The 12,527-nt window shown below is 54.5% G+C and overlaps 2 protein-coding genes across 2 annotated transcripts; both read left to right on the forward strand.

The window, feature by feature from the left end:
- The first annotated feature begins 6 nt into the window (after positions 1 to 6).
- CNPPD1 (cyclin Pas1/PHO80 domain containing 1) lies at positions 7 to 4,187 on the forward strand. Its single transcript, XM_004674275.2, has 8 exons — positions 7 to 149; positions 569 to 677; positions 1,206 to 1,287; positions 1,445 to 1,565; positions 1,646 to 1,774; positions 2,235 to 2,296; positions 2,612 to 2,729; positions 2,956 to 4,187. Exons 1-8 carry the CDS (start codon positions 81 to 83, stop codon positions 3,499 to 3,501), a joined length of 1,236 nt encoding a protein of 411 aa, XP_004674332.1. The 5' UTR covers positions 7 to 80; the 3' UTR covers positions 3,502 to 4,187.
- Positions 4,188 to 5,645: 1,458 nt separating this feature from the next.
- On the forward strand, positions 5,646 to 12,083 carry SLC23A3 (solute carrier family 23, member 3). Its single transcript, XM_012725865.1, has 12 exons — positions 5,646 to 5,994; positions 6,122 to 6,279; positions 6,387 to 6,484; positions 6,699 to 6,769; positions 6,956 to 7,137; positions 7,608 to 7,773; positions 7,944 to 8,058; positions 9,002 to 9,255; positions 9,768 to 9,873; positions 10,276 to 10,443; positions 11,428 to 11,523; positions 11,609 to 12,083. Exons 1-12 carry the CDS (start codon positions 5,833 to 5,835, stop codon positions 11,896 to 11,898), a joined length of 1,866 nt encoding a protein of 621 aa, XP_012581319.1. The 5' UTR covers positions 5,646 to 5,832; the 3' UTR covers positions 11,899 to 12,083.
- The last annotated feature ends 444 nt before the right edge of the window (positions 12,084 to 12,527 follow it).

A 12,527-nucleotide genomic window follows, 5' to 3' on the forward strand; every position in this document is an offset into this window, starting at 1 on the left:
GCGCACCCGGACGCCTCCGCGCGCCCCTTAAAATTCCTTTCCTCGGCTTCCACCTTCGTAGAGCGGCGGCTGGCGGCGCGATGGACCTGGCCGGGCTCCTGCTGGACGAAGAAGGCACCTTTTCTCTCACCGGCTTCCAGGACTTCTCGGTGAGCTCGTGGCCCCGACCGCCTCCTCCCCCGGCCACCCGGTGCTGGCGGCGGGCGGCCCCGGGAGCTCCCCTTGGGGCCCCGAGCGGGGCCTTGAGCTAGCCTGACGGCTCTGCCCGAGAGCCGGGAGGCAGCCGCTTGAGTCTTGTCTACTCGAGGCCCCGGCTGTTTGGGCCCTGAGGGGGAGCCGCGGGGTATCGGAATGGGGCTGGGGTGGCCGGCTGGATCTTTCTCGGAGAATCCCTTAAGGGAATCCCTCATCGGAGGAGGCTCCCTCCCCCCCGGACTGGCTGCCTTTCGCAAACAATCCAGAGAAGGTGGGGCACGGGCGGGCGCCTCTCACCCCCCTTCCAACCCTGAGCCCGGCTCTCCACCCTTCCCCGCCCTTCACCCTCCACCACTCGCCTGCCCTGTTTCAGTTCCTCCCAGGACACCAGAAGCTGAGTGCCCGGATCCGGAGGAGACTCTACTATGGCTGGGACTGGGAAGGTGACTGTAGCCTGGAGGAGCTCTCCAGCCCAGTGGCAGGTGAGACCCTGGTGTACTACTGGGCAGGTAGAGGGCTTGAAAAGGGGTTGTTAGCCTCACTGGCATGACTCTAGGTGCACCCTGTGAACTACACAGTCTCTTCATAGCTAGCTCATTGGTACTTGGCATAAGGATCCATTTCATAGTTTGCATGTTTTAAAAAGCCCAGATGAGTGAAAAACACTGCTAGTTGTCAGGTCTTTATCACTTGATCAGTATATTAAACACTTAATTTTTCAAGGGGATCCATCATGTTTCCCAAATAAACAAGGCATGTTTGTTTTTTCAAATGAGCAAGAGTGGAAAAACAAAGCTATGTAATTTCAGGTGACAGGAAAATAAACTGGAAGGAACTGAAACTCAAACTTGGAACTGGGTTTTTTGTCTCAGTACAGGAGAATTTGATCACCGTGACTCTGTCCCCAGAGCATCAGAGAATATAGATCTGAATCTTCTGCCGATAGCAGTGAGGATTCATGGGGGGAGTTATCTGCTCACTCTGCTTTTCTTTCACCCCCTCCCCCGCAGACATTGCTGTGGAACTCCTCCAGAAAGCAGCCCCAAGCCCTATTCGCCGACTCCAGAAGAAATACGTTGCTCACGTGTCCCGGTGAGCCTGAAATTGGGGGGCAGGATGAAAGTGTTTGGACCCTAGCGGGCCAGTGGTTATCTCTAAGGAGATGATGGAAAGACCCAGGGATGAGTGTCATGAGTCAGGAGAGCTGGAAGACCCTTGGGTTTAATTACTGGCCCTCTCCACCTGCCAGGGAGGCGTGCATCTCCCCGTGCGCTATGATGCTCGCTCTCGTGTACATTGAGCGGCTCCGGCACCGAAACCCTGACTACCTACAGCACGTGTCCTCCTCAGACTTGTTCCTGATCTCTATGGTAAGGTGCCCTAACCCCTCTGTCCCTGTGAGCCCGGAGTCCCCGTGCCAGCTCTGCAACACTCTCTGTCTCATTTGCAGATGGTGGCCAGTAAGTATCTCTATGATGAAGGGGAGGAAGAGGAAGTCTTCAATGATGAATGGGGAGCTGCAGGGGGTGTGGCCGTGCCCACTCTCAATGCCCTGGAAAGGGGCTTCCTGAGTGCCATGGTGAGTAGCATTTCTCTCCCTTGCTTCATTTCCATGGGCCATGTTTATGTTCCCTTCATCCTATATATTTTCTCAATCTTCTCTTTATTTCTCTTTCTGCCTATTCTTTTTGGGTCAGTCCTTGTTAATGTTTTTCTTTTCTATCCTTTTTGGACCAATTATAGCCTTTGCTTCCAGACTTTCTGTGCCCCCTCCCTACCCAACCCCCCCCACTCTGAGCTCTCAATGGACTTGGCTCATTCTCAGGGTTATTTTCCCCCTTTGACCGTAAAGGAGGGTATAACGTGGTAACTGGATGCGTCGATACGTAGACGCTGTTGGAGTCGTACCCGGCACGTATTCAGTGCCAGCAGGCGTCAGACATGGTGGTGGTTGTGCTGCTGCTGCGGCTCTTGTCATCAAGAGCACTTATGGTTGGCTCAACTCTGAGCTTGGTTTGGTGCCCTCCCTTCCCCCACAGGACTGGCGTCTCTACACTGACCCACGGGAGATCTTTGAGGTGCTGAACTGGCTGGAAGGCTGGTAGGTTCTTGAGGTTGGAAGGGGGCTCAGGGAGCGGGGGCTGAGGCCTGAGCCAGAGGAGCTCAGCAGAGAGGGTCTGTGGAGATAGAAGGTTGTGGTCCCTGGCCTGTCAGCCCTCTTCATAATCACTCCGGGAGGGAGGGAGAAGCTTATTTAAACACAGACCTTGATGTCACCCTCCTTTTCTGGAGCAACAGGTGGATAACTTGTATTTTCTAACATGCGCCAGTTTTCCCGAGCGGCCCCCAGGGGAAAAAGCGATTGGACTGGCTGCAGCAGAGTTGCAGACAGTCTGGCTTTGCTCCCTTCCCCCAGTGTGGCCGAGCAGCAGGGGCGGCGGCGGGGCTGGTACACCTACACAGACCTGAGCGTGCTTCTGGAGCAGCCGGCCTGGCAGCTGGCCCTGGGCTCCCTGTGCCAGCGACTGGCAAAGGTGAGGGGGAGGCAGGAAAGAGGGGGATTGGGCGTGCTGGTGTGTAGGGAGGGTTAGAAACCAGATGCTGAGAAGCTCGGGAAGGGGATCTGGGGTAGTTCTAACAGTGAGTTCTAACTACAACAGAGGCTTTTAGGGTGAGGCAGGGCCTCTCACAGGGAGTCCAAAGCAGGTTTGGGGGCAGGGGGATTTGAGCACTTACCTCTCTTAACCGGCTCTTTTGCAGCTGTCCTGCCTGTTAGCCGTGGCGTATGTGAGCAGTGTGGCCCTGGCTGTGGCATCAGTGGCTGTAATAAACCAATCACTGGGGCTGCCCTGTCGCCCCCACCACGGCCCCCCGCACCTCGGACTGACCTCCAGGTGCCTCTTGGAACGCTGCGGACCTTCCCTCCCGCCACAGTGCCTGCCACCCCCTGCCAACGCCTCCAGCTGCCAGGATGGAGATGTCAGGCTGCGTTCACTCTGGGGAAGTCTCCTGGCCTCACTGACTCCCCCACCGTTGCCTCCTCCTGACCCTCCTGCCCCTCCCACTCTTCTCCATCACTGCCCCCTTTGTCAGAAGTTCCAGCGGGACTCCCCAACCTGCCGAGCCTGTCACCACCCCAATCGTACGGTCCCCACTGGCCCCCCCAAGCCCTGGTACCGCACCCAGGGCCTGGCTCCACCCTGGCCCTGGAGCCCGATGCCCTCTTTGCTGCCCCAACCCCAGCAGTGTTCCCTTTTCAGCATCATGGAGCTGGCCCGCCTCAAGTCTTTCATTTTCCCAGGCTAGGAAGGGCTTTGAAGAGTGCTCTAAGAGGCTGGGAGTTCCTGAGAACCTGGAGGACAAGGCTTGATTTAGATCCTCTCTACCTTTCTGGGTCCTTGGCTGGTCCCCTGTCCTGGATGATGGCGCTTAAGGGGTTGTGGGGCAGGACTGAAGGTCACTCACTCTCCTGGGTCTCAGAGACCAGCTGGCTGCTTGGCGGGGTGGTGGTAGTGCCCGGGAATGCTTCAGCTTGGTGACCACGGGCCTGTCACAGATAGGGGAGAAGCTCCTGTCTCTTCACCGCTCCTGGGCTCGTCTAGACCTTTGCTTTTGAGTTCTCTAGGATGGAAGTGTAAAGGTGGGAATTGGGAGAAGTGGGGCGAGGAAGGGAGGAAGCACTGACCTGGGTCTGTGTGATGTCCTTGAAATAGGCCAGTCAGGGACTGACAGAGCCAAGGTGGGAGCTGCTGAGGGAAGGTGGGTGAGGTGGGCAGCCTTCTCCACACCCGTCCCTTGGAGGTAGTTTGATGGAGCCAGAGACTGCTGGGATCCTCCACCTTGTCCTTTTGCTTCCGGTGTTCTTAGTGCTCTGCTCCCAGACTTCTCTTTTCCCTTTTCCTGGGTGTTCTCTTCATAGGTCTCTCTGGCTGCTGCTTTGTATCTGGGTTTTTCATGCTTTTGTAGATCTGAGGTTTCAATAAACAATTTCAGTTGCATGGCCTGGACTCTTCCTTCTGCGGCAGCCCTTGAAGAATTTTCCTCCCATAGCTGTGCTGAGCCTCCCTTCTTGATCCATCTTCATCTTGCAACTCCCTCCCTCTGAGCCGCTTTTCCAAACTGCCCTGTTGTTTGATGGGCAAAGCCCCCTCCTGGCTCAGGTGTGCCCCTGCTCCCAGCACCTTGGGGCCCCTAGCCCTGCTCTACTTGGGCACTGAGGGAGGCACCCCTTGGAGAGGGGCCCAGTCCTGATCCGCTGAGCCCCATCGTCTCCCTGAGGGCAAGTTCGGAGGGCTTGCCTCAATCCTGACTTCTAGGCTGGGTTATCTGTGTCAGAGAAAACTGCTCTGGGCTACTGGGCTCAAGGGTATTTGGGACTGGGAAGGGTGATCCACAGAGGGGTGACGCTGCCCCCTAGGGGGCAGTTGAAAAACTTAGAGGCTTGCTTTTATTTATTTATTTTTTTTTTTTGGTCACAAATTTGAGGGAGTGCTGCTGACATTTAGTTAGCCTGAACAGGATGCTAGACATCCTGAAACGCTGAGACACCCCACATTATGAAAAATCACCAGCAACCTTTGCATGACTGACTGAATATCATGTCCAGTCGTTCTTGATATCTGTCTGGCTTCATGGTGGTGTAGAAGCAATGTGCATTCCGTAGAAATCAAGGTACAGCGTTTGTGGTGCTGCTCAGGGTCAGCAAGCTGCAGCACCTAGTGTCGGCTGTTCCAGCTAAGGATGGATTTGTCGGGATGTAAACCCGTTGTAAGTGGAAGGAGAGCTGTAATTGAGAAGCCTGCTCATGTTTACAAGTCTAGAGCGATCTGATTCTTGTTACATGTAAATGCAAAATTGGATTCTCACATTGTGAAGGTTTAGTTCTCCAGGAGAGCATGCCTGTATAAATTAAAACTGTACTTTGTTTTGTTTAGCATTTCACCAAGAACTAGCTCACTATTTTGGAACATCAGGTCACCCGTGGCCGCACCGCCCATGGCCTATGATAGGTGTGTCTCCAGACACTGGACTACCACTTCACAGCGATCCTGGCTGTGGGGGTGGGCACTGACCACGTCCACACCTTCACAAACTAAAACACCTGTTACTATAAACTTCATTTTCCCTTATGTTACAGTGAGAACATTACACAGTGTTGTGATCACAGCTTCTGTTATGCACGGTATACAGATAGAACCCACATTTCCTTGTGAGGTAGTCTCGGGGCTTGGCCCAGAAAGGGTTGAGATCTTCCGTGCCTTTGAGGTGGTTCCAAATGGGGGTGGTGAAGAGGGAATGCAGTCTGTAAAATCTCCCCAGGTTATTTACAATTCTCCCCATCCTTCCTGCTTTCCAGAACACAGAGGAGAGGATCTAGATGGAGAGTCTTGGGGGGGGGGGGTTGGGGGAGGGGTCCAGAACATGATTCCACAGTTAATGGGTGATGGAATTTGCACAAGAGCTGGGCAAAGGTGAAAGGCCTGGTCCTGCCCCAAATCCCTCATCCCTCCGCTCCGCTTCATTGACACCCCACCCTCTCACACTCCAGGCAGCTAACTTCACACAAACTCTGACCTCCTACTCACACTACTTCACTCTGGCCCAGGGCAGCCGAGACAGGAGGAAAGGCAGGAGAGCATGAGCCGATCTCCCCCCGAGCCCGTCCAACTCCGACCCCTGGGCTCCCGGGAGACCCTGACTCCTTTGCCCCCAGCACCCACTGCCCCCAGCCCCTCTCACGCTTGGGTGTCTCTGTCTGGGCCTCTGCCCTGGGGCCTCAGCTGTCTTCTGGCTCTACAGGTAGGAGGCATTAGTTGGGGCTGGCTGATGCTATTTGAGGGAAGTAGGTGTGGCATAAGAAACTTTCTGGAAATAGGTGTTTGTGCCCATTTCTCAAGATTTGCCCTTCCGATTCCTTCACTTGCAGCATATCTTGGTCCTCACCTCACTGCTCTGTGTTTCCCACCTGCTCCTTCTTCGAAATCTTCCCCCGGGGGCACTTTCTTACTCCCCTGCTCAGCTCCTGGCCTCCAGTCTCTTTTCCTGTGGCGTGTCTACTGCTCTGCAAACTTCAATGGGCAGCAGGTGAGGGGGACTCCCTGGATAGAGGAGAGTGGGGTTCAGGCCTGTAGGGGAGCTTGGGGAGTCCTCGGCTGACCATACTTCCAGATGGGCTGGACTACTTCCTGCAGGCTGCCTCTTGTCCAGGCTCCATCCTTTGAGTCCCTTGTTCCTGCTTTGGTGCTGACCAGCCAGAAGCTACCTCTGGCCATCCGAACCCCTGGAAACTGTGAGCAGAGAGCAAGGGTGTGGGGGGAGGGTAGGGTTGGGGGCTTATCTGCACATGCAGGAGTAAGTTGGTGCAAGATTGAGGTTGGGCAATGATGGGACAGCGACAGCTGGGCACTGTGGGTCTTGGAGGTGTCAGGCATCAGCCGGGACCATAGGGTAATGGGTCTCTGTCCCACTTTCCCTTTCTTCTCCATGACCCCAACTTTTCCCAGCCTCCCTGCTGCGCTTGTGTGGGGGGCCTGGCTGCCACAGCCTGGAGCTCTGGAACACATCTCTCCGAGAAGTAAGTCCCAGAGGATAGGGAGCAGGAGGGCTAAGGAACACCTGGGGATTGGGGGAGCTCAGGTTTCCATTTTGAGGGACTGAGAAGCCTTGGGGGAGAACCCACCCTGGAATGTGTTGGAAGATCCAGGCTAAGCTCAACTCAATCTGCAGAATGCTTTTTCTCTGTGCTCCCTCCACCCACCAGGTGTCTGGGGCAGTGGTGGTATCCGGGCTGCTGCAGGGCATGCTGGGGCTATTCGGCGGTCCTGGCCATGTGCTCCCCCACTGCGGGCCCCTGGTGCTGGCCCCCAGCCTAGTGGTGGCAGGGCTTTCTGTCCACAGGGAAGTAGCTCTGCTCTGCTCTGCTCACTGGGGCCTGGCCTTGCTGTACGTAAGTTCTGAGAAGTGTGAGGTGCGTGTGTGTGACCAGTGGGGTGTGCAGGCCGGGAGAGGGCAGTGTCTTGCCAGGTTCACCCCCTTCCATGAGGCTTTCTTCTCTGGGGTCCTGTTTTATGGTTGTTGTTTTTTTTTAAGACTTATTTATTTCTGCATACAGAACTGGGGTACAAGCCAGAGGTGCAGGGGCGGTGAGAGGCTTCACCAGAGACAGAGTGGGGAGCAGAACAGGCCAACTGACAAGTACACTGCTGAGGGGAGCAGCGGGCGGTTAGGAGAGGTCTGCCGTGCCATGTGGTCACCTCCGGGGCCGGGGATCGAATTAGTGAAGTGGCTTTAGCTTCTTAGTGCTGCATTTACCCACTGCGCCACCAGGGAGGGCCTCCTTTTATGGTATTTTACCACTCCACCTCCATTGCCCCTTGCGTCCTCATGTCCCTAAAGCACCTTCTCTCTCCCAGGCTTATCCTGCTCCTGGTGGTCTGTTCTCAGCACCTGGGTTCCTGCCAGTTACCCCCATGCCCCTGGAGGCCAGCTTCAACCTCCTCAGCTCACACTCACATTCCTGCCTTCCGGCTGCACATTCCTGCCTTCCGGCTGCACATTCCTGCCTTCCGGCTGCTCTCGGTAGGTGGGTCTGGGCAGGGGCTGGGCGGTGAGAAGGGGCTGCCAGGTAAGAAGAGCTGCCATAGAATGTTAGCTCAGCCCCTACCTGTTAGCCTCTGTCTCCTTCCTCCTGCAGGACAGTTTGCAAGGTTCTGTGGGAGGGGCTTTTCTGGCTCAGTCTTGCTTCTCAGGTGCTGGTCCCAGTGGCCTGCGTGTGGGTCCTGTCTGCCCTGCTGGGTCTCAGCAGCCCTCCCTTGGAGCTGTCTGCTCCCACCGAGGTGCCGTGGTTGTGGCTGCCGCATCCAGGTAGGGACAGTCTCTTCCAGTCCTCCTCTTGCTCAAAGAAAAGGGTCTATTTCTTTAAAGTCAAGATTTAGTGACTTTCATTTGTGAGTTAAATCCTGCATGTACATTTTTGAAACACACAGGAGCGATTGCCAGTGGGGGTGGGGGCAGTGTTAGTCCTCACTACAGGTGTTTTATTTGGTGTTAAGAGACAGCTATAGTTTCTGAAAGCCCCAGCCTTTTCAATTCTCCACACCCAGTTCGCTCATTGATGTTACCTCAGCTTGAGGGCATCCGAGTCAGTGCTCTAGGAGTAGCATAGCATCGCTGTCTATGAAGTGCGCTCACTTATCAGTAAAGGTCCCTTGAGTGTCGATCATGTGCTGGGCGCGTAATAGGATTGACAATGGTAAACAGTAGCTCTCTCAAGGAGTTTATAGTCCATTGGGGAATACAGATACTAGCAGTCACCCAAAGTAATTGTAAAATGCAAGTGGTAAGTGTAACAAAGGGAGATAGATACATTGTGTGATGCAGCCTTAGAATGGGGAATTGGATATTACCAGAAAGGCCAGGTAAGGTATTCCTAAGGAAGTCTGTTCATTAAACTGAGATGTGAGAGATAACCAGGACCCAACTGGATGAAGGCAAGAGAGAAGAGCTTCTGCAAAGGTGCAGTGGTGGCTGGCAGCACAGCAGGACAAGGCACCTGGAGTGAAGCAGTGAGATGGGGTACTGGGAGATGAGGCCAGAGAGAGAGGAGGAAGGATCAGATCAAAAAAGTTGCTCTACAGTAAAAGGATGAGTCTTTATCCTAAGAGCCCAGTAGTCTTGTACCAAGGCATGATCTTCAAAGACAACAGAGCCTGCAGGCTCTTTCCACTACAGGCTGTTGTGTGTGTTGGGGGTGGGGGGCGCCCCAGACAGGAGTCTGGCCCCACGGTGGCTCCTTCTCTCTCCACAGCGGAGTGGGCCTGGCCCTTGCTGACACCCAGGGCGCTGGCTGCAGGCATCTCCATGGCCTTGGCAGCCTCCACCAGCTCTCTGGGCTGCTACTCCCTGTGTGGCCGGCTGCTGCATTTGCCTTCTCCACCCCCCCATGCCTGCAGTCGGGGCCTGGGCCTGGAGGGTCTGGGCAGTGTGCTGGCTGGGCTGTTGGGGAGCCCCATGGGCCCTGCATCCAGTTTCCCCAACGTGGGCACAATGAGTCTTATTCAGGTACGTTGAGTGGGGGTGGCTGGGGGAGCTGGAGGTGCAGGAGAGAGAAGGCACTCATAGGGTCGATGGCCAGTTGTGCCCAGCAGCCAGCCACCTTCCACCCACCATCTCATTTAGGGAGGGGCCTCACAGCAGCAAAGGACTGGGAGTGTGGGGGGACCCTGAATCACTGCCGAGCTTCTTCGCCTTGGGCACTGTACTAGGGCAGGAGTCCAGGGAAGAACAAGTCAGATGAAGTTCCTGTTCTCTTGGGGACATGACCAAGGGAAAGGCAGACAACTTAAGAAGTGAAGTAAGTAGGGTAATTTCAGACAGTGTTAAATGCTGTAAGAAAAGGAAGCAGGTGGTGGAACCATGGCTGAATAAAGCACCCCTTAGGGACCCGAGGCAGAAAGCTTGAGATGCTTCTTGAAAGGCTCACAGAACGGGAAGAACCCAAAGAATGAGGAGGGACAGGCTGCCTAAAGACTTGATCAAGGAGGCCGCTGTTTCCAAAGTCTCCTCTTCGCTAGGCTGCATCTCGGCGAGTGGCTTACTTGGTCGGGCTGTTCTCTGTGGGGCTCGGGCTCTCCCCGAGGCTGGCCCAGCTGCTTACCACCATCCCGCTGCCTGTATTTGGTGAGTAGACAGAACGGTAGGGAAGCTGGACCCTCCTCCCCGGTAGCCCAACTGGCTGTGGTTGGCACCCTTTCTGAGGAGCCTCCTGACATGTGGACAGAGGCCGTCACTTCTCAGCCCACCTGGCTTTTTTTTTTTTATTTCAAAAGTTTATTTTTACATCATTTTGTACATTTTTTTCTATCTCAATTGTAATCCCCACGGGTTTCCCATCACCAAGTCACCCGTGTGCCATCATCATAATCCCGTGCATTTCCCTCCCTCCCCCCTCCACCTGGCTTCTGGGGCTGCTGGCAGAATCAGAAATGAGTCCTCTGGTCCCTCCATCGCACTCTGCCCTCCCTGCACCAGCCCCCTCTGTGTCAGCCCTCTCCAACCCCTTATTACTTCTCTATGAAACAGGTGGGGTGCTGGGGGTGACCCAGGCTGTGGTTTTGTCTACCGGATTCTCCAGCTTCCACCTGGCTGACATTGACTCTGGGAGGAACGTCTTCAATGTCGGCTTCTCCATCTTCATGGCGCTGCTGCTGCCAAGATGGCTACGAGAAGCTCCCACCTTACTGAGCACAGGTGTGTGTATTGGGGAGCGGGGGACCGGTACTCCGCAGCGGGAAAGTGGGGGCTGCAGGCTTCCAGCTCTCTGGACTCCTGGCGTCACAGCCTTCTCTGCGCTTTGGTGTAAAGTTTGTCCACTTGTTTGTCCACTTAGTGAGCATCATGCAACCCCTTAGGAACAGCAAGGGGCTGACAAACGGTTCATTCTGGTAAAAGGGGTGAGATGTGGGGGGGCATAACAAGAAGAGAAAGCGCTGCAGTGCTCAGTGGCGAGAGATGGTTTCCACATTTTAGAGAAAGTAATGCTGAACTGGCCTGGAAAGATGGCAGGATTTAAGCGTATTGGATGAGAAGGTCATTCGGATGGTGGAGCCATCATAACGACAGAAGTAGGAAGTCACAGGGTATATTTGGGGAGCGGCACACAGGCGCGCTTATTAGCTCGCTTTAACAAAGAGCCGTGGTTCTCCACTGGAGGTGATTTTGCCCTACATGGAACATTTGGCAATGTTGTTGCTGTCACCGACAGGGGAGAAGTGATGGTAGTTAATGGGGAGAAGGATGACGCTAAACATCCTACAATAGACGGACAGGGCGACCTCTGTTCTCCAAACAAAGAAGTATGCGGCCCCAAATATCAGCAGTACTGAGGCTGAGAAACCCAGGCTAGAACACAGTAGGTAACAAGTGGAGAGCAAGGGGCCTCTAATCCCAAATATTCAGGAGAAAGGGAGCCTAGAACAATCAGAGCCTATCCGGTGGGCATGTGGATGCTTAGAAGAAAGGGTGTGATGCAGGGATCCTGTGGGAAGGTGGGGTGCGGGAAATGGAGAGGAGAGGGACAGTGGTGGGGTGGGGGTGGGGGGTTGAAGGAGATGGAGCAACAATTCAGAAAGATGTGTCCTTAATCCAGACTTAGGCTTTGGTCTGGAAGGATAAGAGTCCTTGGCCTTGCACAGGATCAGAGTTCCCCTCCTGCCTGGCCCTAACCCCCTGTAGGCTGGAGTCCCCTGGATGTATTACTGCGCTCACTGCTCAGAGAGCCCATCTTCCTGGCTGGACTCCTGGGCTTCCTTCTAGAGAACACCGTCCCGGGTAAGTTGAGGCCAGTTCCCAACAGAGTCTAAGAAGTCCTCACTCCCTAGGTTGGGCAACAGCCCAATCAACTTTTCTTCTGCAGGAACACGACTGGAGCGAGGTCTAGGTCAAGGGCTGCCACCTCCCTTCACTGGCCAAGATGCATGCGTGCCTCAGAAGTCCAGGGAGAAGGCTGCTCATGAGTACCAGCTTCCTGTTCCTGTCCAAAACCTGTGTCCCTGCATCCCCCCACCCCTCCGTTGCCTCTGTCCACTGCCAGATGACCCTGGGAATGAGGAAGGAGGGCCCTCTGAGCCAGGAGAGACAGCTGACTTGCTACCTGGTTTGGGGGAGCAGTGCCCTGGGTCTAACAGAGAACATAGGTCCAAGTAATTACCAGGACTCCTCCTTCTGCTCAAGGTCTGTTAACCTTATCTCCCAAATTTGCTGGAGTTAGTTCCCAGGATCTACATTGGTTTTTGTAACTGGGCCAGACTTCCAGAGCAGGGGAGCATGGTTGAGATGGTCATGATTCTGCTGGTGAACTATCAATGCCATTTGAATCCCAGTATTCACTCAATAAATATGAATGATGCTGCTGGCATTCATGGTCCTGGACCTTCCCAGAGCGTAAGACAGGATCTCTGCCTTGCTCAAGGTACTTTCAGGTTAGGAAAATTTATGCCATTATTACCTAAAACACAAAGTAGAAAGCAATCTGTAATAACGATTTAAACAATGCTATAGGAGCAAAGAGGAAGAGGCAATTCTGACAGGGAGGGTGGCAGCTGAAAGGCTTTCCTTTCCCACAACAGTACTAAACCTGGGCTTGTTTGACATGTGGATTTTCGGTTGTGAAAAATGGATGGTGAGAATTCTGAGGCTCAGGTATTCAGCTCATTGTACATAGCGAGGTCTTTCAAGCTTTTTAGTGGTGATGGGGCATCAGTATGGGGGTGGGTTTTGGGAGAAATGAGACCAAAAAAAAAGGATGAGGTCAGACCATGGGGCTCATCCCTAGG

Source organism: Condylura cristata, unplaced genomic scaffold, assembly GCF_000260355.1.
Source record: "Condylura cristata isolate star-nosed mole 26May11 unplaced genomic scaffold, ConCri1.0 scaffold00002, whole genome shotgun sequence".
NCBI lineage: Eukaryota > Metazoa > Chordata > Mammalia > Eulipotyphla > Talpidae > Condylura > Condylura cristata.